Raw genomic sequence first — 27830 nt, forward strand, 5'->3', positions numbered from 1 at the left:
GCTTTTGTTGATGTTCATCTTATATCCTCCTTTCAAGACACTGTCCATTCCGTTCAACTGCTCTTCCAAGTCCTTTGCTGTCTCTGACAGAATTACAATGTCATCGGCGAACCTCAAAGTTTTAATTTCTTCTCCATGGACAGAGCACTGAAAGATCTAAGTCGAAACAAGGCCCCGGGAGTAGACAACATTCCATTAGAACTACTGGCAGCCTTGGGAGAGCCAGCCCTGACCAAACTCTACCATCTGGTGAGCAAGGTGCATGAGACAGGCGAAATACCCTCAGACTTCAAGAAGAATATAATAATTCCAATCCCAAAGGAAGCAGGTGTTGACAGATGTGAAAATTACTGAACTATCTGTTTAATAAGTCACGACTCCAAAATAGTAACGCGAATTCTTTACAGACGAATGGAAAATCTGGTAGAAGCAGACCTACTACATACCTACTACGAATTTTTCTTTTGTTGCCTTTACCGCTTCCTCAATATGCAGACTGAATAACTTCGGGGAGAGGCTACAACCGTGACTCACTCTCTTCCCAACCACTGCTTCCCTTTCATGTCCCTCGACTCTTTGTAACTGCCATCTGGTTTCTGTACAAATTGTAAATAGCCTTTCGCTCCCTGTATTTTACCCCTGCCACCTCCAGAATTTGAAAGAGAGTATTACAGCCAAAATTGTCAAAAGCTTTCTCTAAGTCTACAAATGCTAGAAACGTAGGTTTGTCTTTCCTTAATCTTTCTTCTAAGATAAGTCATAGGGTCAGTACTGCCTCACCTGTTCTAATATTTCTACGGAATCCAAACTCATCTTCCACGAGGTCTGCTTCTACCAGTTTTTCCATTCGTCTGTAAAGAATTCGTGTTAGTATTTTGGAGCCGTGACTTATTAAACTGATAGTTCGGTAATTTTCTCATCTGTCAACACCTGCTTCCTTTGGGATTGGAATTATTATATTCTTCTTGAAGTCTCAGCGTATTTCACCTGTCTCATGCACCTTGATCACCAGATGGTATAGTTTTGTCAGGGCTGGCTCTCCCAAGGTTGCCAGTAGTTCTAATGGAATGCTGTCTACTCCGGGGCCTTGTTTCGACTTAGATCTTTCAGTGCTCTGTCAAACTCTTCATGCAGTATCGTATCTCCCATTTCATCTTCATCTACATCCTCTTCCATTTCCATAATATTGTCCTCAATAATATCGCCCTTGTATAGACCCTCTATATAATCCTTCCACCTTTCTGCTTTCCCTTCTTTGCTTAGAACTGGGTTTCCATCAAAGCTCTTGATATTCATGCAAGTGGTTCTCTTTTCTCCAAAGGTCTCTTTAATTTTCCTGTAGGCAGTATCTATCTTACCCCTAGTAAGATAAGCCTCTACATCCTTACATTTGTCCTCTAGCCATCCCTGCTTAGCCATTTTGCACTTCCTGTCGATCTCATTTTTGAGATGTTTGTATTCCTTTTTGCCTGCTTCATTTACTGCATTTTTATATTTTCTCCTTTCATCAATTAAATTCAATATTTCTTCTGTTACCCAAGGATTTCTACTAGCCCTCGTCTTTTTACCTACTTGATCCTCTGCTGCCTTCACTACTTCATCTCTCAAAACTACCCATCCTCTTCTACTGTTTTTCTTTTCCCCATTCTTGTCAATCGTTCCCTAATGCTCTCCCTGAAACTCTCTACAACCTCTGGTTCTTTCAGTTTATCCAGGTCCCATCTCCTTTAACTCCCACCTTTTTGCAGTTTCTTCAGTTTTAATCTACAGTTCATAACCAATAGATTGTGGTCAGAGTCCGCATCTGCCCCTGGAAATGTTTTACAATTTAAAACCTGGTTCCTAAATCTCTGTCTTACCATTATATAATCTATCTGAAACCTGTCAGTATCTCTAGGCTTCTTCCATGTATACAACCTTCTTTTATGATTCTTGAACCAAGTGTTAGCTATGATTAAGTTATGCTCTGTGCAAAATTCTACCAGGCCGCTTCCTCTTTCATTCCTTACCCCCATTCCATATTCACCTACTACGTTTCCTTCTCTTCCTTTTCCTACTATCGAATTCCAGTCACCCATGACTATTAAATTTTCGTCTCCCTTCACTACATGAATAATTTCTTTTCTCTCATCATCCATTTCATCAATCTCTTCATCATCTGCGGAGCTAGTCGGCATATAAACTTGTACTACTGTGGTAGGCGTGGGCTTCGTATCTATCTTGGCCACAATAATGCGTTCACTATGCTGTTCGTAGTAGCTTACCGACATTCCTATTTTTTTATTAATTATTAAACCTACTGCTGCATTACCCCAATTTGATTTTGTATTTATAACCCTGTATTCACCTGACCACAAGTCTTGTTCCTCCTGCCACCGAAATTCACTAATTCCCACTATATATAACTTTAACCTATTCGTTTCCCTTTTCAAATTTTCTAACCTACCTGCCTGATTAAGGGATCTGACATTCCACACTCCGACCCATAAAATGCCAGTTTTCTTTCTCCTGATAACAACGGTCTCCTGAGTAGTCCCCACCCAGGGATCCGAATGGGGGACTATTTTACCTCCGGAATATTTTACCCAGGAGAATGCCATCATCATTTAACCATACAGTAAAGCTGAATGCCCTCGGTGAAAAATTACGGCTGTAGTTTCCCCTTGCTTTCAGCTATTTGCAGTACCAGCACAGCAAGGCCGTTTTGGTTAGTGTCACAAGGCCAGATCTGTCAATCATCCCGACTGTTGCCACTGCAATTACTGAAAAGGCTGCTGCCCCTCTTCAGGAACCACACGTTTGTCTGGCCTCTCAACAGATACCTCTCCATTGTGGTTGCACCTACGGTACAGCTATCTGTATCGCTGAGGCATGCATGCCTCCCCACCAACAGCAAGGTCCATGGTTCATGGGCGGTTATTTCAAATATAATATAGGATTTATGCTGTAGTAAGTTATTGATGTCAACATCAATGTAGTTGGGATGCAAAAAGAGGGATAGAGGGGAGGGGTGGAGCTGGTTCGTGATTAGCTGTTTTGAACTAGTAAGTCTTCGAAATGAAGGAAAAATTTGTTACTCAGTTCAGTCTGGTCACTGAGTAGGTAGTCAGATGCTGTATGTGTGTCAATAAAAATTTCAGTTTCCTCAAGAAGTTAAAGTTTCATGCCTTTGTTTGGATTTACATTTACCCAGTAAAAAACAAACAAAAAACCCTCAAAACAACATTTTACATCAAGGAGTAAAATTTTATAATAAATTGCCAAAGGAAATGAAAAAATTATTAAAATTCGCCTGTTTAAAAGGTAGCTAAAACATTATTTCTAAGTAATGTGTACACCCTCATAAACTATTACTTAGAGGACTTACGAGTAGTGGGTAGCAATGAAAGGGAATAGCTAAAACACCTTGTCACATTTCAATAAATTATCATTACTTACTGCTTTCACAAGGAAAGTATGTCAAGGTGTAAAATGCGTGATAGTATTCTCTGCTGACTCAGTTTTTCAGGAGGACTGAAGAGCATAGTTTAATATGGCGGCAACGGAATCTGCGGTTGATTTCAGGAGCACAGCAGCATCTTCACAGTCCAGAAGTCATCAATGGGTGTCCTTAGTATGTGCAGCAATGAAGAGCACTACTATATTTCATACTAAAAGTTACCAGAAACAGTCCATAGTCATCAGTGGGTGTCATCAGTGTGTGCGACAGTCAAGAAAAAAAACTACGCTTTATATTACAAGTTTCCTGAAACAAACTGTGTGTAAACCAAGGAACATTATACAATCGGGACCAAATGTGGCAGTACAGCTGTTAAGGCACTGACCTCATTTGGGAGGATAGAGTTGCTGTGTCCAGCCACGCTCATTTGGGAAATAAAAATAAATAATAATCATTTCAATCAAAAGCATTAAGTGGACAAAGTATTCCTGTATGGAACAGAACAAGATGGCTTAAGTCTATAAGCAAAGCAGGAACACCTAGGGCACTTTTTCTCTGCAACACATCAGTTTTGTGTAGTGAATGAAAGGATCATTTTAGGCAATCAATGAGAGGAGAGAAAAAAGGAGCTCTAGTTCGAGAACTGAAATTGAAAGTACACTCCTGGAAATTGAAATAAGAACACCGTGAATTCATTGTCCCAGGAAGGGGAAACTTTATTGACACATTCCTGGGGTCAGATACATCACATGATCACACTGACAGAACCACAGGCACATAGACACAGGCAACACAGCATGCACAATGTCGGCACTAGTACAGTGTATATCCACCTTTCGCAGCAATGCAGGCTGCTATTCTCCCATGGAGACGATCGTAGAGATGCTGGATGTAGTCCTGTGGAACGGCTTGCCATGCCATTTCCACCTGGCGCCTCAGTTGGACCAGCGTTCGTGCTGGACGTGCAGACCGCGTGAGACGACGCTTCATCCAGTCCCAAACATACTCAATGGGGGACAGATCCGGAGATCTTGCTGGCCAGGGTAGTTGACTTACACCTTCTAGAGCACGTTGGGTGGCACGGGATACATGCGGACGTGCATTGTCCTGTTGGAACAGCAAGTTCCCTTGCCGGTCTAGGAATGGTAGAACGATGGGTTCGATGACGGTTTGGATGTACCATGTGCACTATTCAGTGTCCCCTTGACGATCACCAGTGGTGTACGGCCAGTGTAGGAGATCGCTCGCCACACCATGATGCCGGGTGTTGGCCCTGTGTGCCTCGGTCGTATGCAGACCTGAGTGTGGCGCTCACCTGCACGGCGCCAAACACGCATACGACCATCATTGGCACCAAGGCAGAAGCGACTCTCATCGCTGAAGACTGTAAATGGTCCGCCTGGTCGTAGATATTTGCTAATTGCTGTAATCGCACTATTTCACTCCAATTTACGGAGCTTGTTAGCACTTGATGTTAGGTTGGCGCCATTAAAATGTATTGTATTGTAGTAATCGCTGCTGCTTGCTGGATCGCTGCTGTGTCTCGATGCTGATGCTGGCTCTAAATCAGGTTGTCTAGGGTAAACACATGAGGTCCCGTGTTTTTCATGTGCTTTTGATGATAAAGGACAAACGAAACCAACACATATGTAAACATCAAATATTTATTACTTTGGTGGCCATCTTAATTCCACTGTCCACCAAAGACCATAACACAACACAAAGTAGTACTTCCTTTACATGTTCTTTGCATTGTTTTTCCATCCCAAACAATAACACAGAAACACACTTCACCAAAGTGACATTCCGACTGCCCCACTGCCTCCGACTGTCTTTCGACCCTTCTCACTGCTTGTATTTATAACATTGTCAAAGAACTACTAAAAAGAGATATAGTTTATAAGTCACATGTACATCTGTTATCATAATTTGTGCAGAAAAGTTATTAATTTGCATCGAGTGACATAATTTAACATGTTATTAAAATGACAGACAGATTTGTTGACTTGACAGAATAATTCTTTGTTACAAAAAGGTCGTTTTTTAGAAGTTTGTCAATTGACTTCTCTAATTTGCATAAATAAGTAAGTAACATGAATTATTAAGAATTACATTGGTTTTCGTCTAAAATAGGATTGATTACGTGAATACTGAGTGAAAACGCTCCTAGTGAACAAATAGGTTTCACTGGGTGATTTTTATTTAAGGAGATCCAAAATACCTAAGTTGGCCACTATTTTTCGTACTTCATATTAATTATTTAAGATGAACTTAGTGTTTTTACATGATGACATTTGCTGTATCAGTGATCAAGTGATATTAACTTTTGTGTGGGTCAGTTATTCAGTATAATTTAATGGGTTGACTGTTTATGGAGACATGTTGTGCAATCATTGTTAACATACACAATAACTTTTCTATAATCATAAATACTCATTAAACTGGTTGAATTTGGAGGGTATCGCATACTTCGGGAAAGTAAAGCCTTTAATATGTTCCGTTACAAGACGACACGTCTCCATTCGTCCCTCCATTCACACCTGTCGCGACACCACTGGAGGCGGGCTGCACGATGTTGGGGCATGAGCGGAAGACGGCCTAACGGTGTGCGGGACCGTAGCCCAGCTTCATGGAGACGGTTGCGAATGGTCCTCGCCGATACCCCAGGAGCAACAGTGTCCCTAATTTGCTGGGAAGTCGCGGTGCGGTCCCCTACGGCACTGCGTAGGATCCTACGGTCTTGGCGTGCATCCGTGCGTCGCTGCGGTCCGGTCCCAGGTCGACGGGCACGTGCACCTTCCGCCGACCACTGGCGACAACATCGATGTACTGTGGAGACCTCACGCCCCACGTGTTGAGCAATTCGGCGGTACGTCCACCCGGCCTCCCGCATGCCCACTATATGCCCTCGCTCAAAGTCCGTCAACTGCACATACGGTTCACGTCCACGCTGTCGTGGCATGCTACCAGTGTTAAAGACTGCGATGGAGCTCCGTATGCCACGGCAAACTGGCTGACACTGACGGCGGCGGTGCACAAATGCTGCGCAGCTAGCGCCATTCGACGGCCAACACCGCGGTTCCTGGTGTGTCCGCTGTGCCGTGCGTGTGATCATTGCTTGTACAGCCCTCTCGCAGTGTCCGGAGCAAGTATGGTGGGTCTGACACACCGGTGTCAATGTGTTCTTTTTTCCATTTCCAGGAGTGTATTTGACCTTCTTCATAGATTATTCAGGGTTCTGTTAGAGACTGCCTTAAACTACCACATGTACTAAAGTTTTGGTATTTGTCTTTACTACTTTTATGGAATGAAGGTTGATCTGTAGGATAGATGTCTAAGTTAAATTACAAAATGATAGTTTGGTCATGAGGGTGGGAAGTCAATTCACATGTCGTCATGCGAAGCAGCTATGCTATAATTACAGGGTTTGCATAAGAAGTAATAAGACTTGTTTTTTGCTGACGCGACTGTACTTCGCAGTACGCGCTCGCCCAGGGGGATTGGTGGTGGGGGACGTCTGGCTGAAAACGCGCCAGTCGCCTGCAGGCTCTTGTCTTGACAGCAACGTGCATTGAGTTGACGCATCTCAAAGTCAGCGGTCGTGGCGCAACATGTAGCAAACGATCAAGCAACATTACGCCGTCAAGTTTTGTATGAAACTATGAAAATTGGGTACAGAAACATTGGATATGTGTCAGCAAGCCTATGGTGACAATTGCCTGTCAAAAGCCCAGGTTATCAGGTGGACAAAAAGTTTTTTTTAAGAGTGCTGGAACAGCGTTGATGATGAGGACGACTCCAGACGCCCGTCAACCAACTAAACTGATGGAAACAGCCTCCGTGTGTCGTTTTATTGAACACTGACCATCAGATGAGTGTCAGGATGATAGCAGTTGACCTCAGACTTGTTAAAATGAGAGTGCACACCACCATCACTACAGAATTGTCGATGAGGAAGACCTCCCCCAAGATGGTCCCACAGATTTTGTCAGACGCTCAATAGCAAGCACATGCGGACACCTGCCAAGACAATCTCCAGAGCCTTGAAGCTGATCTGGAATTTTTAGATAACGTTATCACTGGAGGCAAAAGCTGGGTGTTTCAGTTCAACCCGGACACAAAGCGCACACCGCAGCTTCCCCCTGTCCAAAAAAGGCTCACATGAGCAAATCGAAGGTTAAAGCCATGCTCACCGTGTTTTTCGATGTAAGGCGCGTGGGTCATCATGAGTTTGTGCCACAAGGCCAAACTGTCAATGGCGCATCATGACAACACGCCAAGTCACACCTGCTTCATGGTGGCTAGCTACGTGGCCAAGAAACGGATTCCAACAATTCCCCAGTCCCCCTATAGTCCCGATGTGGCACCACCAGACTTTTTGTTCCCCGAACTAAAAACTTCCCAGAAAGGAAACAGTCATGGGACCCTGGAGGAGGTCCAAGCCGCCATGACAAGGGCTTTGAAGGCCATACTGGACTCAGTGTGCATGGAAGTGTTTGAAGTGCGGAAATATCGCATGCAGCGGGTTGTTGACTCTCAAGGGTCACACGTTGAAAAGTACTTAGTGGTTGTAGCAACATTTACAATAAATTTTGATTCACAAGCTGAGTCTCGTTACTTTTTACGCAAACTCTGTACTTAACACTTCAAGTAGTAATTTACAGGACAGTCAGTGAAGACAGGTTATGTATGTCTCACTTTACAATGCATTGTTAATTTTTGACACAGTGACCACTGCCATTAAAAAAATTGCTTATTCCAGAGTTATATTCACACCAATATTTGACACAATCACTTCAACTGATTGCTACATGTGTCTGCACGTTATTCTATCACTGAATGCTCACAAGCAGCAGCTGAAAAACTAAAATGAGTTCTCATCACACTTCATGGTGAGTGCTGTCCACATTGCTGAAACAAATATGTAATTAAAAGCAGTTCCCCTTTTTCTTGTCCTAATCAAATGAGCTTGCCAGTGAAAAGTTCAATTTCAGTTTGTTTACTTGAAGTCAGTCAGCAATACTCTTCTCCTATTTTGGTAGTACTTCACTTTCTCTATCTTATATTCCCTGAATGGCTGTTGCAGTTCCTTTTTAATAAGTTCGTGCTTTCAAGCACATATCTCGTTAGTTGGTACACGTGTTTAAAATGTCAGTGCAAAGAGAACCCTCCTTGTCATACATAGGAGTACATAAAGTTCACAGAGTAAAGCTTTGTGTAGCTTGTTTTTGAGCTAAAACAATTATTTGTGCCCGAATGAAGTTGCCCCAAAATACTACCTCACATTGCATCAAGAAATTTAAGTACGTAAGCAAACATTTTTTAGTGGCATAATAGTTGCTGAATGTGACTGCCATTGTAATCATGAGGTTCAACTCATGCACGAGATCATGAATTTGTGCCTTCCACAACAGCTTCCCATCTACTGTCAGTTCCAGGAATTTGATGTTTATGTCTTCACTAATTGTGCCAACATTGAAAGACAGCTGCATGTCATTTAGATTTGCATGGGAAAAAAAACTGAAGCACTGCATTTAATAGCAATTAAGAGTAAGTCTAATAGATGACAACTACAAGCTGGAGTATCTGAGTCAGATGGTAGCTCACTTTCTGGGTTATAGAAGTTTAAAGCAATTATCTGCTGCCCATTACTTGGATACAATTATTTTTTAATAAGGCAGAGTTACTTGAGGAGTTATGCAGGGGACCTAAAGTTTAACATGGACTCCAAGCCACAGAGCAACTTAGAATTTTCCACATAAAGTACTGCCAGAGATGAAAAAAGTAGTATGTAACAGGGAAATATCCCAGTACTGACAAAGATTGAACCCCATACTCTTGAATTTCTAGTCTTACACTTACCCACTTGGTTCCAAGCTATAATTTTCATCAATAACTTTGATTATTTTGTGAAACGAGGAATATTGTAAAAGTAAAGTCATCCTCATAGCAGAGTTTGGTTTTAACACCACAGAGCTTTATTAGGCATGGTATTACAGGAGGTTGTATGTCCTTGCCTCCCACAGACATATGAACTGAGCTATCCAGCTAGATATAGGAGGCGGCCTACACAGTTAAACATGGACTCCCAGTCATGGTACAACTTGGAATTTTTCATGGCAAGTAACCTAGTAAGCTATTCTTATAATCAAACTGTGAATTTCTTAATAATATGTGCTACAAGAAATAGGCAACTACATTACAGTATATCTGTTTAAGCTCTGCAAACCAGCCCCAATGGGCTATTCAGTATTGACGTGCCATATCTCATCATGTGGCAAAAGTGTCAATCAAATAGGATATAGGGTTAACATACCATTCTCCTGGACACTGTCAGTTTTCCAAACCTTCAAGCCACCAAGTCCCACTTCAGTAGCGCCTCAGCTGACACTGTGAAGCTTAGCCCACCCCATTCTAGTCTTCATTTCATGCCAAGGAAAAATCTCTGGCAATAATGGGAACCGAACCCAACTCCTCTGTACTGCAGTCAGACACGCTGCCCACTTAGCTACAGAGGCAGACACATTTTTGCAAATTGCCTTAAAAATAAACAAAAATTCAGGAGGCAGTATTATTGGTGTGCAGTTCTCATCATCATCAACTTTTTCCACCCTCTCTTGTGGCGGGGCCACACCACAGAATATTTCAAGTTGCCTGGGAAATAAGCTTCCTGAAAAGATGTTCTACATGTAACTGAGTATGCCGTTAATGTAGACTAGACAATCTTTACTATCACACCTATTATATATCTAGATCAAACATCTTTACACTTCCAAGAATTAACACTTGATAAATTTTTCTTTTAGCTTACAGTAATCGCATTTCATCTTAACTTCAAAAAATGACCTGTTGGAAAATATATGCAACTGGGATTCAGTCTCCTCCCCCCCCCCCCAAACAAGTAAAGAATGAGATAAAAGAAATTATTCAGGTAGTGAAGGGAGACGAAAATTTAATATTCATGGGTGACTGGAATTCGAGAGTAGGAAAAGGGAGAGAAGGAAACATAGCAGGTGAATATGGATTGGGGGACAGAACTCAAAGAGGAAGCCGCCTGGTAGAATTTTGTGCAGAGCATAACTTAATCATAGCTAACACTTGGTTCAAGAATCATAAAAGAAGGTTGTATACATGGAAGAACCCTGGAGATACTAAAAGGAATCAGATTGATTATATAATGGTAAGACAGAGATTTAGGAACCAGGTTTTAAATTGTAAGACATTTCCAGGGGCAGATGTGGACTCTAACCACAATCTATTGGTTATGAACTGTAGATTAAAACTGAAGAAACTGCAAAAAGGTGGGAATTTAAGGAGATGGGACCTGGATAAACTGAAAGAACCAGAGGTTGTACAGAGTTTCAGGGAGAGAATAAGGGAACAATTGACAGGAATGGGGGAAAGAAATACAGTAGAAGAGGAATGGGTAGCATTGAGAGATGAAATAGTGAAGGCAGCGGAGGATCAAATAGGTAAAAAGACGAGGGCTGGTAGAAACCCTTGGGTAACAGAAGAAATATTGAATTTAATTGATGAAAGGAGAAAATATAAAAATGCAGTAAATGAAGCAGGCAAAAAGGAATACAAACGTCTCAAAAATGATATCAACAGGAAGTGCAAAATGGCTAAACAGGCATGGCTAGAGGACAAATGTAAGGATGTAGAGGCTTATCTCACTAGGGGTAAGATTGATAATGCCTACAGGAAAATTAAAGAGACCTTTGGAGAAAGGAGGACCACTTGCATGAATATCAAGAGCTTTGATGGAAACCCAGTTCTAAGCAAAGAAGGGAAAGCAGAAAGGTGGAAGGAGTATATAGAGGGTCTATACAAGGGCGATGTACTTGAGGACAATATTATGGTAATGGAAGAGGATGTAGATGAAGATGAAATGGGAGATATGATACTGCATGAAGAGTTTGACAGAGCACTGAAAGACCTGAGTCGAAACAAGGCCCCGGAGTAGACAAGATTCCATTAGAACTACTGATAGCCTTGGGAGAGCCAGTCCTGACAAAACTCTACCATCTGGTGAGCACGATGTACGAGGCAGGCGAAATACCCACAGACTTCAAGAAGAATATATTAATTCCAATCCCAAAGAAAGCAGGTGTTGACAGATGTGAAAATTATCGAACTATCAGTTTAATAAGTCACAGCTGCAAAATACTAACGCGAATTCTTTACAGAGGAATGGAAAAACTGATAGAAGCCAACCTCGGGGAAGATCAGTTTGGATTCCGTAGAAATGTTGGAACACGTGAGGGAATACTGACCTTACGACTTATCTTAGAAGAAAGATTAAGGAAAGACAAACCTACGTTTCTAGCATTTGTACACTTAGAGAAAGCTTTTGACAATGTTGATTGGAATACTCTCTTTCAAATTCTGAAGGTGGCAGAGGTAAAATACAGGGAGCAAAAGGCTATTTCCAATTTGTACCGAAAGCAGATGGCAGTTATAAGAGTCGAGGGGTATGAAAGGCAAGCAGTCATTGAGAAGGGAGTGAGACAGGGTTGTAGCCTATCCCCGATGTTATTCAATCTGTATATTGAGCAAGCAATAAAGGAAACAATAGAAAAGTTTGGAGTAGGTATTAAAATCCATGGAGAAGAACTAAAAACTTTGAGGTTCGCCGATGACATTGTAATCCTGTCAGAGACAGCAAAGGACTTGGAAGAGCAGTTGAACGGAACGGACAGTGTCTTGAAAAGAGGGTATAAGATGATCATTAACAAAAGCAAAACGAGGATAATGGAATGTAGTCGAATTAAGTCGGGTGATGCTGAGGGAATTAGTTTAGGAAATGAGACACTTAAAGTAGTAAAGGAGTTTTGCTATTTGGGGAGCAAAATAACTGATGATTGTCGAAGTAGAGAGGATATAAAATGTAGACTGGCAATGGCAAGGAAACGTTTCTGAAGAAGAAAAATTGGTTAACATCGAGTATAGATTTAAATGTCAGGAAGTCGTTTCTGAAAGTATTTGTATGGAGTGTAGCCATGTATGGAAGTGAAATGTGGACGATAAATAGTTTAGACAAGAAGAGAATAGAAGCTTTCGAAATGTGGTGCTACAGAAGAATGCTGAAGATTAGATGGGTAGATCACATAACTAATGAGGAGGTATTGAATAGAATTGGGGAGAAGAGGAGCTTGTGGCACAACTTGACTAGAAGAAGGGATCCGTTGGTAGGACATGTTCTGAGACATCGAGGGATCACCAATTTAGTATTGGAGGGCAGCGTGGAGGGTAAAAATCGTAGAGGGAGACCAAGAGATGAATACACTAAGGAGATTCAGAAGTATGTTGGCTGCAGTAGGTACTGGGAGATGAAGAAGCTTGCACAGGATAGAGTAGCATGGAGAGCTGCATCAAACCAGTCTCAGGACTGAAGACCACAACAACAACATCAATGTGTTGAAAAGGGAACTTTTCTAAGACACTTCCTTTCCTGTATCTTATGTTGTTTGCATTATCCTCAAATTTATGTGGCATAATCTTGAAGCTCTTACTATTAGTTTCTCTAATAAAATTTATTACGCTCTCTTCTGTAATGAGGCACTGTAAATCTTCTGTAGCCTCTGATACAATTTCCATTTTCTTTTACACACAGATCTGATACTTTATATTATCCATACTCACTACGTGTGATAACTGGGGTCAAATTTCATGTTAAAGGAAAAAGTCAATATGAATAGACTGTATTTATCATTTAAGCTAGATGAACAGCACACATTCCACTAACAATGATTCTTCAAGAGCTGAATCAGAAAACTTACTTTAAAAGGGTTACGGTAATTAAATTTCTTTAGTATCTCTGTGTACTCCTCATTTCTTACTTAACATCTTCTAACAATAATATTAGTGCCTCATTGTGTGGTAACCCAACTTCTACACCACACCCGCCCACAATATATCAATGATAATACGCTTCTAACCAGCTACAAATAGAATTAAAATGTCATCTACAGCTGTAGTGTTGCTCTCCTGTACTCTTCTTAACAAAATCATAGTTAACAGTAAATTAAGAAAGGGGACAGTCTATTTCTTTCTTTTCTGTGCAATGCCCCATTAAGCCAATATTTACATCTGTAAATACAAGGACTGCCCAGAAATTAATGCACTACATATTTTCTTTTTTCTTCACAGCCACAAACAATGCTACAAACGTGAAACGATACATATTTATTATTAGAAGTCTCCTGAGTGAGCGCGCCAATTTTCCGTCACTTCCAACAGATAGTGCAGCTGCAGGAGTTTCAAAATGATGTCTGTAGGTGATGTACGTTACAAGCAATGTGGTGTCACTGAATTTCTCACTACAGAGAAAGAAACTGTGGGGAATATTCCCAAACACTTGTGTAAAGTCTATGGAGCATCTGCTGTTGACAGAAGTAGAGTTAGTCACTGGGCATTGAGGGTGAGGTCATCATCAGAAGGTGGTTCGGTGGAGCTCCATGATTTGCAGTGGTCGGGGAGACCATCCATGGCTGTCACATCTTACACAACTGACCTAGCCCCCTCGGACTTCCACTTGTTTGGGCCATTAAATGCCCTTGTTTAGCGCTGGAGGAAGGCCACAGAACGGGATGGAGATTACATGGAAAAATATAATGTGTGTAGATAAAATTCCATTATTTCATGTGTGTAATTATCATTACCTTTAATAAAGAACTGTTGAAGAAAAAAAAAGTGGTGCATTACTTTCTGGGCAACCCTCTTAGTATTCTATTAATGTTCTTCTTGTATGGAAAGTTGACCCGATTGAAGTTTAAATGGAAGCTAGAATTTGGGAGATTCTTAGATAATTAAAGATTTTACTTCAATAAATTCAGATCCCATTGTGCAGCATTGTAACACTTGTTCCTGAAATAATTTGGTAACATCACTCTGTCTGAATGGGGTCTTCTGTTTGGTATCAATGGTATCTCGTCCTATTTACAAATAATACATGGAGAATAGATTCTCTTATGTATACCCACAGGCAGCACCTCACACTCTCTTCACCTCAAGAACACAACCTAGGTCTTTATGAATTGACTTAACGTTGCACTCCTGTAACAACCTGGTAAACCATCCGTAATGCTATATGATCTGATTTTTCTATAACCACTAGATTAAGTTCAGTTACAGAGAGCTCACATATTTAGAGATACTTTCAGCTAAAAATAAGGCCACACCTTGTAAAAAGATCATCTACTGACTGTTTGTGACAGTAACAGCTCAATGTGGGCCATGCCAGCCATTATAACTGTCAACACCAAACATATATTAACTCGCTTCACAGTGCTGCTGTTGATGTGTGGAATCAGGAGACGTAATTTACCAAAGTAACATAGATGTCATGGTTATAACAAGCTATTTCTATCAGATCACAGACACTCATGATCTAGGTAATATACCAAGTTGCATTCTGAACAAACTACACATTAGTTTACACCTTTAGTCTGTTTATCATATCCACAAAACACTTAACTTTACACTCCAATTTTCTCTCAGAATATATATCAATCACTGAGATGAGATGGAATAATAAGTAAATGGCAACCTGACATGAATCTATGTCTTATGTTGGGCATTAACTGAAAGCACTTTCCGTTATTATTCTGATAAAATTTACAGTCAATATCAATGAGATAGGGATACTTGATTGCTGCACTCATTTTAAATTTGTTAGGAAACTCAATGTTACGATTAATCATAATGGACCTTTTGAGCACATTCATCAGCCACCACACAAGTATATGTTGCTAAATAATACATTTTGATGATACATCTTGTTTATGCCTCTACTCAAAATGCAAGAATTTCCAATGTTGATATACATGCATAAAAAAAACTAAACAAGATGCAACTCTGAACATTTATTTCAGCATGCACTCAGGAAATAAAAGACAAGGGAAAGATGAATTAATGAACAATATTTATAAAATACATTGTATTACATGGTCTCCCTCGTAAACATAAAGTTGGATGAAGGTAATCTGTTGTCTTGTGGATTTCGTAACTGTGAGATATTCAGTCCTGGAACATGAAGATCCCACAAGTGCTATTTTGCCCTGCATAGTTAATACTAAAATTGGAAAGAAAGAATTCTCAGCAATGCAGTAATGGAGCTGTTTCATTGCCAGGGACCACTTCACACACACACACACACACACACACACACACACACACACACACACACAGATTTTTTCCAGAATGCGCAACTACTAACAAAATATGTGGAAACCAAATGTTTCAGGACAGATGTATGAACCTAATGAATTGACATCACCAAGGAATGAGAGGATTCTTTTGACTATGTATGTGCAGCTACAATTCTCAGATGATCCAAATGAAGACCAGTTTATCATATTACAATCCAAGCAATTATTCATCAAGGCATTATCCAAAACCCAGTTTAACAAAAGCAAGTTAGAGAACTCCATGCTTAGTGGGGAGATGTCATCTGATAACTATATTGCAGAGGGTGTGAATCTACATAAACATATGCAGGTTATTTTCAGGTATACAGAAAAATGAAGAACATATCTCACCTCTAATGAATAAGAGAATGTGCAACACTGAGTTTTGACTTAATTGTTCAATCTTCCCAACACACTTTAGTATCTTACTCATAAACAAGCATGCTTCCAAAGAACACCAAGCTGCTGGAATACATCAGATGACCGTGCACTTGCCTGAGAATACCCATGTCAAAATGTAAAAGTTTTAACATGTGCTCAATTCTGCACAGTATTTGACAGTTGACATAACATTAAAACAAAGCAATTAACAAAACATTTTGCTAGTAAACATCCTCTTTTGTTTTCTTTGTACCTTAAGAGCATTCTCAGAACATTGTGAAAGCTAGACTATATGAAATGCAACCTTATTTATAATATATTTGCTAGAAAGGTATCAAACACATTTCAATGCTTATATGTTGGTTATCTACAAAGGAAAGTATGAAAGTAAACACATGTGTATGAGATTTGTCATTTAGTAGGCCATGAAAACTTTGTGTTTACACAACTAACCCTGCATTTTATAAAGATATAACCACTTAAAAGCACAGGAGCAAGCAAGAACAACTTGTACTTTAAGACCTGGGAGCCACACTGGTGTCATATTTTACAATGCACTGCCAACATGCTTAAAGTGATTAAAGAAGGAAATGGGCTTTAGAGCAATGTTGAAAACAATCATACTTCAAAAGCATTTCTACAAAGTAAGTGAATATGTCAGTTTACAGAAACATGTCTGGAAAGTAAGTAACACATAAAAAAACTTGCCATTTCTTAAACTATTTTTTCTGTATAGTTTCCACCACTGTTCAGACATTTATCACAGAAAGAAGCCGACTTTTCTGTGGCCTCTTCATAGGAAGATGCCGCCAGTGAAGACATCCACCTCTGAACTTTTTTTTTCTTATGGAGTTCCTTCCCACACATAAAACCATCAGTGTTGTGTGAACACCGAGAAAATTTTGGTGTGCAATTCAAAACAAAAGGCACGGAATGATCAGACAAGGCATCGCATTGCTTAATGGCAACACATGTCCCCAGTCTGCTGGTGTCACTCAAAACCCTAGTCAACAATTCAGTTGAGAGCAGTCTGACCACCCGCCATACAGGTTCAATCTGACACCTTCTGACTACTGCTTGTTCTTGAAGCATGAATTTGAAAGGAGGCACTTTGACAGAGTTATGATGTAAAAAAACATGGCATTCAACAGTTGCTGTCTTCACTCATGGCATCTTTCTATGAAGAGAGTATACAAAAGCTGCTTTCCCACTTCGAAAAATGTTTCAATAATGGTGGCAACTATACAGAAAAATAGTTTAAGAAATGTTCTTTCTTGTAAAAATAAATTTTGGTCTGAAATAGATGTTTTCATGAGGGGTTTTCTTCTTCTTCTTCTTCTTCTTCTTCTTTTCGAAAACAGTATTTACTTTCGAGACATGCCTCATATTATGCCCTTGTTTATTGTTTGTTAGCTTCATGTTCCATGTACCTCTTGTGCGATAAATTGTAACAAGGGGGGACTAGTCTCTTATTCACCCTCCCCCCCCCCCCCAAAAAAAAGAGTATAGATTTAAGTTAGTAATTCCTACTCATCACTTTTACACATTACAATCACAGAAAATCTTCTACAGAGTAAGAGTTACCAAAGAGAAACTTTTTCAGTTTGTTATCAAATTTTACTCTGATGTCTGCCAGACATCTTACATCACAGGATAAGTGCTCAAAACTTTTTGGTTGCAGCACTGTGCACCCTTTCTGTAAAGGTAACATTAATGTGGTGTAATGAATGTATTTTTCTTTTCTTTTTGCATTGAATTATGTACACCATTGTTCCTTTTGAGCTGCAGTGGATTATTTACAACAAATTCTGTGAGAGAATAAATATACTGTGAAACAATAATCGAAACGCCTACTCCTTAAACAGATGTCTACAAGATGACCATGGGTGAACATAAAATATTATTTGCACAGCACATTTTTTAAGCAACGAAGTCTGCCTTTCTTAAGGATGAGTTACACAGAACACTATTCTATATTACATTATTGAATGAAAATGCACAAAATATACCAACTTACTGAGTTCTCTCTCTCCAAGATTTTCAATCATCCTAAGTTCAAATATGGCTGAACTAAATTGTTTTAGGAGTTCCAAAATTTGCTTTTTCCTGTTTAAATTCTCATCAACATGAAATACCTAAGATTGTTGAAGTTTCCACCCATTTATTATTTCCTCACTATGTGTTACATTTATCATTGTTGCAGTACCCCTAAATATGTAGAACGGAATATTTTATGTCTTTTTAAAACTGAGGGTGCGACTATTCACAGAAAACATGTCAGTGATACTGTTAAGAACATTGTTTACTATCTTCTCTAGCTCTTTGTATGCTTGGGTTGAATAAATTACTTGTGTTACCAGCAAAAAGAAATAATTATGCTTGGTGTATATTAGATGAATGGTCATTTGCATATGCAAGGAATGATATGTGGAGGGAACGACATATAGAGTGTGTGTCCTTGAGCATATTTTTAATTAGACAACATGGTAACTATCTTGTTATGTGTGTATTTGCACAAGACTCTCTCTGCCACAGGTTTTCTGTTTCAGATGTAATGCAATACAGCACCTCAGTGATGGGAATCAGTTACATGAACAGCTGTGAAGGCAATAGTGTTGGCACATGTTTGTGTGATTATATTTTTCAGAAGTGTCATATAACAAGTGACAGAGGATAAAAGATCATTGTGCAAGGGTTTTGCAAAGCAGGAGCATGTTGTAGTAGTGGGCGGAGCATGAAACAGTATTGCCACGGATCAGGGCAACAATATTGAGTATGACCTGGTAGAAATAACATCTGCAATGAACCATGTAAGTGCTGACCTGGTTCCTGCTTTCAGGCGATATGATTGGCACCAACTGAACAGCTATTTCAAGAGTGTCAACATGGAGCTTGATCAGCTGTTCCAGGTGACAACTTTGCCAGGCATAGATTTGGTTCCTGTTTATGCTATTGATAGGTGGGACTTCTCAAGACATGGCCTGCTTCTTAGTAGGAAAGGGAGGGGTACTGGCTGAGATGATAGCTTCAACAATGAATGAAATTACACTTAATGAGAAGCTCAGACAGGCGGGCACTAGAGATGTTAAAATATCACAAGATTCTCATAAAAGTACATTAAAAAATAATGTCAGTATATCACAACAATCTCAAAAGTACAGTGAAAAATAATATTTTTTATACTGCATCAGAATAACAGGGGATTAAAAAACAAAGTAGATGAACTTCTTGTTTATTTATAAATTTAGAAACTGGTGGTGGAATAGATTTACTATGCCTGTCTGAACATCATATGGAAATGGTAGATGTATGTGGATATCAACTTTCAGCACATGTACGTAGAGACATTATAGTGAGAGGAAGAGATACCATACATAGATAATTTTTTCACAGACCAAGATAAATTTAATCAAATACAAACTTTTCCTGTTAAGAATGGTCTGTCTGATCATGGTGCACAGGTAATTACAGTGTGTGAGATAGATCCATACAGTAATGCAAAAGAGTCCTCCAAAATAGTGTAATCAATTAACGATATAACAACTGCAATTTCAGGGAAAGACTGCAACAGTTAGATTAGGATGTGGTGTACGGTGAACCTGATGCCAATTTAAAATTTAATCAAGTTCATGATACCTTTGTGAGTATATTCGAAAACAGTTTCCCTACGAAAACAGTGAAACATAATTGTAAGAAACCATCTAAAGGATCTAAGGGATAAAAATATCTTATAAACAGAAAAGGGAAATATATCTTATGGCTAGAAGGAGTTATAAAAACTACTGCACTGTATAAACAAAAGTTATTAAAAAGTCCAGAAGTATGTGCATTACGTCTGACATTAGTGCCTCTGATATTAAAATTAAATCAATTTGAAATATTGTTAAAACGGAAACAGGGCAACTGAGAGCACAGGAGGACTGTATTTCTATCGAATTCAATGAAAAGTTTGTTAACAAAGAGTCAGAAGTTGAAAATATTTTTAATAATTTTTTGAAGTTCTGCAGAGAAAATAGGATCCAGCTATTCATTAGAAAATGCAATAATGTATATGGAAGAGGCAATAGCCATGCAAATTGATACAACTGAATTTCAACCCACCTCTCCTACTGAAATTAGGAAAATAATAAATTTGCTCGAAAGTAAAAGATCGCATGGAATTGATGGCATTTCCACAACAGAGTACTTTAAGCATGTTCCTAAGAGATACATAAGATTCTCAGCCATATATGTAGTAGCTCACCGAAACAGGGCATTTTCCCAGATAGACTGAAACATGCTATTGTTAAACCATTGTGTAAAAATAGGGGATATGTCTGATGCTAACAACTACTGCACAGTCTCACTTCTGACAGCCTTGCCTGAAATTCTTGAAAAACTAATGTATTCAAGAATAGCTTCACACATCTGTATTAATGAAGTAATAACAAAACATCAATTTGGTTTTCAGAAAGGCTTTTCAACAGAAAATTGTACATATGCTTTCACTGATAAAATATTAAATGCTCTGAATAAATGAACATTAGCCATTGGGATATTGTGTGATCTCTCACAGACTTTTGACTGTAAGAATCATGAAATTCTTCTAGATGAGCTTAAGTATTGTGGTATTAGTGGGACAGAGCACGAATTGTTTAATTCACATTTAACTGGAAGAGTGCAGAAGGTTGAAATCAACAGTACAGACAGTCTGCAAAAATCAGGAGAGTCCTCTAATTGGGGAGGTATCACAAATGGTGTCCCACAGAGTTCAATCTTGGGTCCCTTATCATCCTTAATACACTGTATATTAATGACTTGTCACTCAGTATTCATGGAGATACAAAGCTAGTTCTTTCTGCTGATGATACAAATACAGTAATCACATCCACAACAAACAAGAGTTAGCCAAGGAAATTGTAAATAATGTATTTCAGAAAATTATTAAGTGGTTCTCTGCACATGGACTCTTCTAAATTTTGAGAAAATACAGTATATACAATTCTGTACTGTAAATGGTATAACACCATTGATAAATATAGACTTTTAACAGAAGTCCATTGCTAAGGCAGAATATTCAAAACTTCTCAGAGTGTGCATTGATGAGAAATTGTATTGGAAGAAACACCCTGATGCTCTGCTGAAAAGGTTAGGTTCAGCTACTTCTGCTATTAGGGTTATTACAAATTTTGGTGATAAACATATCAGTATACTAGCCTACTATATAGCTTTTCATTCACTGTTTTCTTATAGCATATTTTGAGGTAACTCATCATTAAGAGAAAAAGTATTCATTGCACAAAAGCGCATAATCACAATTATAGCTGGAGCCCACACACGATCAACTTGCAGATATTTATTTAAGAAACTAGGGATATTCACAGTACCTTTCCAATACATATACTGACTTATGAAATTTGGTATTACTAACCCAGACAAGTTCAAAGTAACAGCAAAGTGCACAGCTACAACACTAGATGAACATATGATCTTCACTATTCTGATTAAATTTGACTTTGGCACAGAAAGGGGTGAATTATGCTCCCACAAAAATCTTTGGTCATTTGCCAGCATTAAAAGTCTGACAGATAGCCAACCAGCATTTAAAAATGAATTAAAAGAATTTCTGAATGACAACTCCTTCTACTCAATAGATGAATTTTTAGTAGTACGGTAACTGCAAAATTCTTGTGGTTGATGTTAACAAATTGTAGGCTTCAGATAAGTGTGGTTTTCTCACAAGTTAATATACTGAGCAAGGCATCGCAGTGTTAAGGCACTGGACACACATTTGGGAGGAATGGGGTTCGAACTCCCAACCTGCCATTTCAACTTGATTTTCCATGTTTCCCACCAAGCAAGGGAGAATGCTGGGATGGTTTATTTGAAAAGGCCATGGCCGACATTCTGCCCCACCCTTGCCTAACTCAACCAAAGTTTCTATATGTTCTATACGCATATATAAATCAAACCAGTAACATATTTGACTTATCCTACACCACTATGTTGAATGGTTAATGGAAAAATAAGTAAATGAACAAAATAAAGTTTGAAAAGTCTAAACAGTACTAACAACTACAAACTGATGTAAACTGGCTGCATCAACCAAACATGCAGTACCAGTTCTTGACTGACCTGTGATGTAACTATGTTGTGATGTCATGTTGGCACAGAGTATTTGAAATGGATCATGCTTGGAGAGGGCAGGTTCGAGTATGTAATGTCACTCTAGTGTGAAATGTTAATGTTTCTAACTTGTTTTTGTGTGATGTTACTGAGTAATTGGACTGTTTGATTGCCCTTTGGTAGGAATCATGTTGGCAGTGTGCGTAGTACACAGTTCACGAGCATGTCACTGTGTGCCACAGTGGGTGATGACATGTTCACAACTATTTAACTCTTACAGCTGTTTAATTGCAAATTATGTAAACTGCCACATTTGTGTTGATGTTCTGAGATTGAACAAAGATGCAGTGTCTCGAATCTGGGATGAGGGTGTGGAATTCTCAGTGAGGCAACACTGGGGCATTCCATTTGGAGCTGTGCCTGTGCACAGTTTACAATAAAATCTTCTTCCATTTCACACACCAATCCTCTCGATGATACTGAAACAGCAAACATTCTGAGGTGTATCTGACACTCTTCAGTGCTGAGGATGGCAAGTTTTAGCATTTTTTCCTGAGTTCTGGACTTACTGCCTCTGACATAATACCTGAAGTGAGAGAACCATTTTGTGACTACAGTTACACAGAAGGAAAATTAAGAGTTTAACGATCGACTACCAGGCAGGTAGGCATAGAAGTATATCAAATTAGGGAAGAAAATCAAATGGTTCCTTTTCAAAGTAACTACTTCAGAATCTGTCTAACATAGTTTAGGGAAACAGGAAAAACCTTATCTGGATGGCGGGCTGGGGATTTAAACCACAATCTTCCCATATGCGAGTCCACTGTCTTACTTAAAGTTTTACTTTATTCAGCAAGAAGTTGGAGCAATGCACTTCCACTACAGCATTCAATACAGTGGAGCAGGCCTAATTCAAAACTTGGCGAAGGACACCAGATTCATTATGTCCGTCAGTATTGGAAGCAAATGACAATGTGAATTACTATTGTGGTTGTTGGTTCACTATTACAGAGGAGGAATAAAGTACCTTAAGATGTTTGAATGTCTTCTCTGCACTGAAAGGTATTTTCGGTTGTTTTTTTTTATTCTGATTTGATCCATGTGTAGAACTTCGGAACACAATCTGTTTATAAGCATGTTCGGATTTGAAAGGTTATGGATACCACATTTATGACTAATTTATGATTGTTATTGGTGTCAAAATATTTTCCCAGTTGGTTGAGTATGAAAACTTTATATGGTGTTGGACTGGTATTAATAGTTACTGTGAGCTTGTGGACTGTCGGCATATAACAGTACAGAAAGTAATATTTACAGTCAGCAATAAGTAAATATTGTTGTTGTGGTCAAAAAAGTATTACGTGGCATTTGCTAACAGAAGCCATTTACATACCTAAACCACGGTGAAGGCGTAAAAACGTTCTGCTTCCTGACACGTATTTGGAATTATTCAAAAGTCCAGATGATTTTTCATAGAGTATCATAGTTTTTAAAGAAACAAAGTTACTGCTCTCTTTTTCTGCTCTAAATTGCTGTAATATTTCAATTTTATTTTCTACATCACTTGAAACAAAACTGAACACAGAACCCAAAAGATGGAAGAATCTGAAAAAAATAAACATTACTTAAACTTACAGTTAAAGCCATATCAAAAATTTGAGTGTTAGTATAGTAGAGGAAGATAAATCATTACACTACTACACAAAGTTATGTTCTCTGCATAAGGCACGTCGTAATTGGACTGCTGATGTTCAGCAGATAGAGTCGGCTTTATTAAATGTACTTGCTTGCAGCACTAAAACTTTAGTCTAATGGACGTAATGTAAAACGTCAATGGAAACTAATCTTTTCTTCTCAGGTTAAAACCAAAAGGATGTTTAGGCTTACATGTTCAGGATATTTAATATAGCAACTTGTGAACATGTTGCACATTTTCATGAGACTTCTTACACACGTGACTAGCAACTCAAACTTTAAACGGACAACCCATACACATACAAATTTACGAAAAAACAACTCACTTCAGGAGCTCCTTGTAAGCAACTATATAACTGTCCATTTGAACGTCGTCATCTTCAATAAGTGAATTTTTCAAGGCATCGCGGACAATCACTAAATTGAATTTAGAATCGGAATCGCTCTTTCCTGCAGCTGCCATCGTCAATTCAAACACGAAACCGTAGGCACCGATACAATCAGCACGATAACAGAAATTTTATCTCAATACTTCACATCTCAAGGCTACTGAATTTAAGATAAAAAGTAACCTAGCCATGCCGTAGTTTACAAACACAAGCTACTGACAAGTGACAGCTGACAGCTACTAACTCCGACAACGCAAAGATAATTAACACCTGCAGACATCCTGCAGAACACTACCACATGTTAGATAGTGACACCACAGTCTAAAGCCCGGTCCACACGCAACGATCTGTCTGCGCAGACATCGGCGCAGATGTCTGTACATGCAAAAGATCCCTGCAAATGTGGTGTGTTCACACGACACAAACCGCAATCTACTACTCGCCCGCTATCTGTCGGTGTAGAAAAGAAATATCAGTGGCAAGCGACTACGCTCCCCGTAAACGTCAAAAATATAATTCAGTTATTCTGATATATAGAAATGGAGGAAGTTCTGTTGTGCTCTGTGTTCACAATTTGTGTTGCAAAAAACATTCACACCAACCGCAGGAAACAGAAAAAGCGGTCAAAATGGTGTAGACAGTGGCTGCTAAAGCTAAAGCAGTTTTCTCACATAAATTTACTGCGAGATTTGCAGGGCGAACCTTAAGAAAACCAAGCAGATCAAAATACCATAACGTTGGCTGGTATACTTGATCTACTCCTACACAAGATCTTCTAGATTTCTGAACTTCGGATAACTCTTTTCAGTAAACAGTTCGCAACGAATTTGTTTTATTGCTGTTTCTCTGTTTGCCGAGGCGTCAACAGCCCGCAATTTTTCAATTAGAGCATTGTATGGTGCTGTCTTTCTGTCTCGGTCACTATATTCTTTACTTTTAATCTTCCATAAACATGGGTAGTTTCTATATATTTCAATGAATTCACTAACAAACTCTCGAGAACACTGACGAGTATCGGCCATTTTAATGCCCTGTGCGCACAAATACAAACACTAGACTGAGGAAACAGCTGTTTCGCGCCAGATTTGCGGCGATCTCCTGTCCACACGCTCCAATTTGTCTGCGCAGATGTGGTTTGAACCTACAGATTTGAGAGGTTTCGCTCAAAACTCCAACTTCCAGGTTTGCACACACCTCAGGTTGGTGCAAATCTTCTGTCCACACGCAACGATCTGTCTGCGCAGATGTGATGTGCGCAGACACATCGTTGCGTGTGGACGGGCCTTAACATAGACTGTGATGACACTACTGTCTAGCCTCTTACGCGCAACTAAAGCTCCAGCAAACCAAGGAAGCGAGGTAGTACAGTCGGTAGCACACTCGACTCGGAATCGGAAGGACGACGGTTCAAACCTGCGTCCGGCCACACTCACTTAAGTTTTATGTGATTTCCCAAAATCGCTTTAAGCAAATGCCAGGATGGTTCCTTTGAAAGACCACAGCCGACTTCCATCCCTATTCCGATGAAACCAGTGAACCTCCCTCAAACCAACCAACAAAGCGAACAAGCTAGGTGGGAAACGATTTTCAGTGAAGGCTATATGAAGTTTATAGCAGTCTACTATACTGTATAAACACTGAAATAATATACAAATACAATGAAATTAAATGCGTTTACAAAATCGTCTTTCAAATATTCGTCCTTTGCCGGTGATAGTAGGTAATTCCAAAATCGTGCTAAACAAAGTCATTTTTTTTGCATATCACCCACACTCGAGATACTAAAGATTTTTTTACTGTTTTTCATTATGACTGTCGTAGAAAATGCAACTTTTAAGAATAAAAACAAAACACACAGCACTGTGCTACAGAGAACAAACCAAAAATCCAAGTTCCTCAAAATAAATAACTTTTCCCTCTTGCATCACATATCTCAGCACCTTTCCATTAATTTTTGCACACATATATTTTTCTCCATATCTTGGCAGTGTACCATGTGCCACATTGTATACTCACTGGTTCTTCTATCTGTGGAAGTCAAGCATTGTGAAATGAGTCAGCTAAATATTACATAAAAACAAGACAACGTAATTTACCTACTTCAGTCCTTTTGTCATCAAAACAGATTGATGGCACGTCTTAATCTGATATGACTGAAAAAAGAAAGTACAAAAACCTTATGTTATACCGTCAAGTACAAGAAGCGCAATTAACTGAAAACCATAATCACTGGTTCTGTTGACGCAAATACTGTCACTGCCATGCTTTATCAGCGCTTCACCTTGTGCACTACTCATAATAATGAGAATCAAGTATTCCTTTCTCAAGAGTTAATGCCTTTTGCTGTTTGCATCTTGTGGGCTGCAAAATAACACACAGATGTTTTGTCAATACATGCATCTACATTGGTGTCATCATCTTTATGTCTCATGCCATTTGGAAGAAAATTATTGCATTGGCCAATATTAGATTTTTTTTTTTTTGTTATCAGATGGATTCTCTGTAACTTGGAAGCAGATGAAGTGTCCCATATTCCATGGAATGCAATTCGGTTTGTGTCGTCATGAGCTAGCATATTTCTTTCTGCTTCTGTCAAGCCAAAGCAAACTGAGTACCTTACTCACTTGAATGTACAACTACTATCTCCAGTGTTGATTACTTCAATGCTGGCAGGACAGACACCTTCAGTTTTGTTACTTCTTTGTGTATTCGTGTGACATATACCTCATATACCCCATATATTCAGATAACAGTATATAATGTTCTGAAGATTGCATAAAAATGCCGTGTAACGTCTGAAATATTATATGCTCTGTACCTTTTCACACAAAGAGACAATGTGGGCCTTTCAGTCTCAACTATGAAAAAATCCAAATTCATTCTCTTCTGACATAATATATACCTACACCATGTGCCAACGTCAAGAGATCAAACGAGCGTTGCTTAGAAACGACTGAAAGATGACATAGTGAACACTGTATTTTCTTACTATTCTCTGATGCATCCACATTTCGTTCATGGCACATTAAATTACGATACTGGTTACACTGTTCGCCAGATAAATCAAATAAATATTTATAAAGCATATATGTCATTAATTGTGAAGCCATACTGCTTACAAATCATTGATCTGTCTGTATTATATGTTTTCTCAAATTCTTGTTGTAATCATAGCTTTTCCACTCTCAGAATTTGTACATTTTTACCATAATTCATCATGTTCGTTGGTATGTTTCTGGTAACACCACTATTAGGTATTTGTTGCGTAGAATATTTACTTATCGTTTTCAATTTGAAATAATTCCAAAGAACAGTATTTGATGATGGTCATTTGTGACAATCGGCTTTGAAGCACTGGTGGCTTCATCATCAGGCACGTGTCTTAACAATCAAATGGTGTGCAAATGCAAACTGTATACTTGTCCAAATTAGCGGACAATATTAGCCAGAAGTCAGGTTGTAAATACGAAATCGATCGCAGTAAATGAATATCACCAAATACAACTGTTTGGAATTCATTTTAAATAAGGGAGAATAAATAGTTATTCTGTACAATAACAGTATATCAGCTGGCATCCCCATCTCTTCAGCAAAATGAAAGATGAAATACTGCTATGCATATCATTGAGG

General features: G+C 39.0%; 1 protein-coding gene across 1 annotated transcript in view; it reads right to left on the bottom strand.

Annotated features, from left to right (window-relative positions):
• The window catches only part of LOC126249762 (ceramide-1-phosphate transfer protein), a 42419-nt gene extending 17871 nt beyond the window's left edge, over positions 1-24548 (bottom strand). The window contains exons 1-2 of the mRNA XM_049951452.1: positions 24138-24548; positions 23510-23721 (exon numbers count right to left, since the gene is read on the bottom strand). Coding sequence (XP_049807409.1) covers positions 23510-23721; positions 24138-24274 — 349 coding nt within the window. The 5' untranslated portion in view covers positions 24275-24548. The remainder of the gene's footprint in view (positions 1-23509; positions 23722-24137) is intronic.
• Positions 24549-27830: the final 3282 nt, after the last annotated feature.

The sequence above is a fragment of the Schistocerca nitens genome, chromosome 3 (genome assembly GCF_023898315.1).
Source record: "Schistocerca nitens isolate TAMUIC-IGC-003100 chromosome 3, iqSchNite1.1, whole genome shotgun sequence".
Classification (NCBI taxonomy): Eukaryota; Metazoa; Arthropoda; class Insecta; order Orthoptera; family Acrididae; genus Schistocerca; species Schistocerca nitens.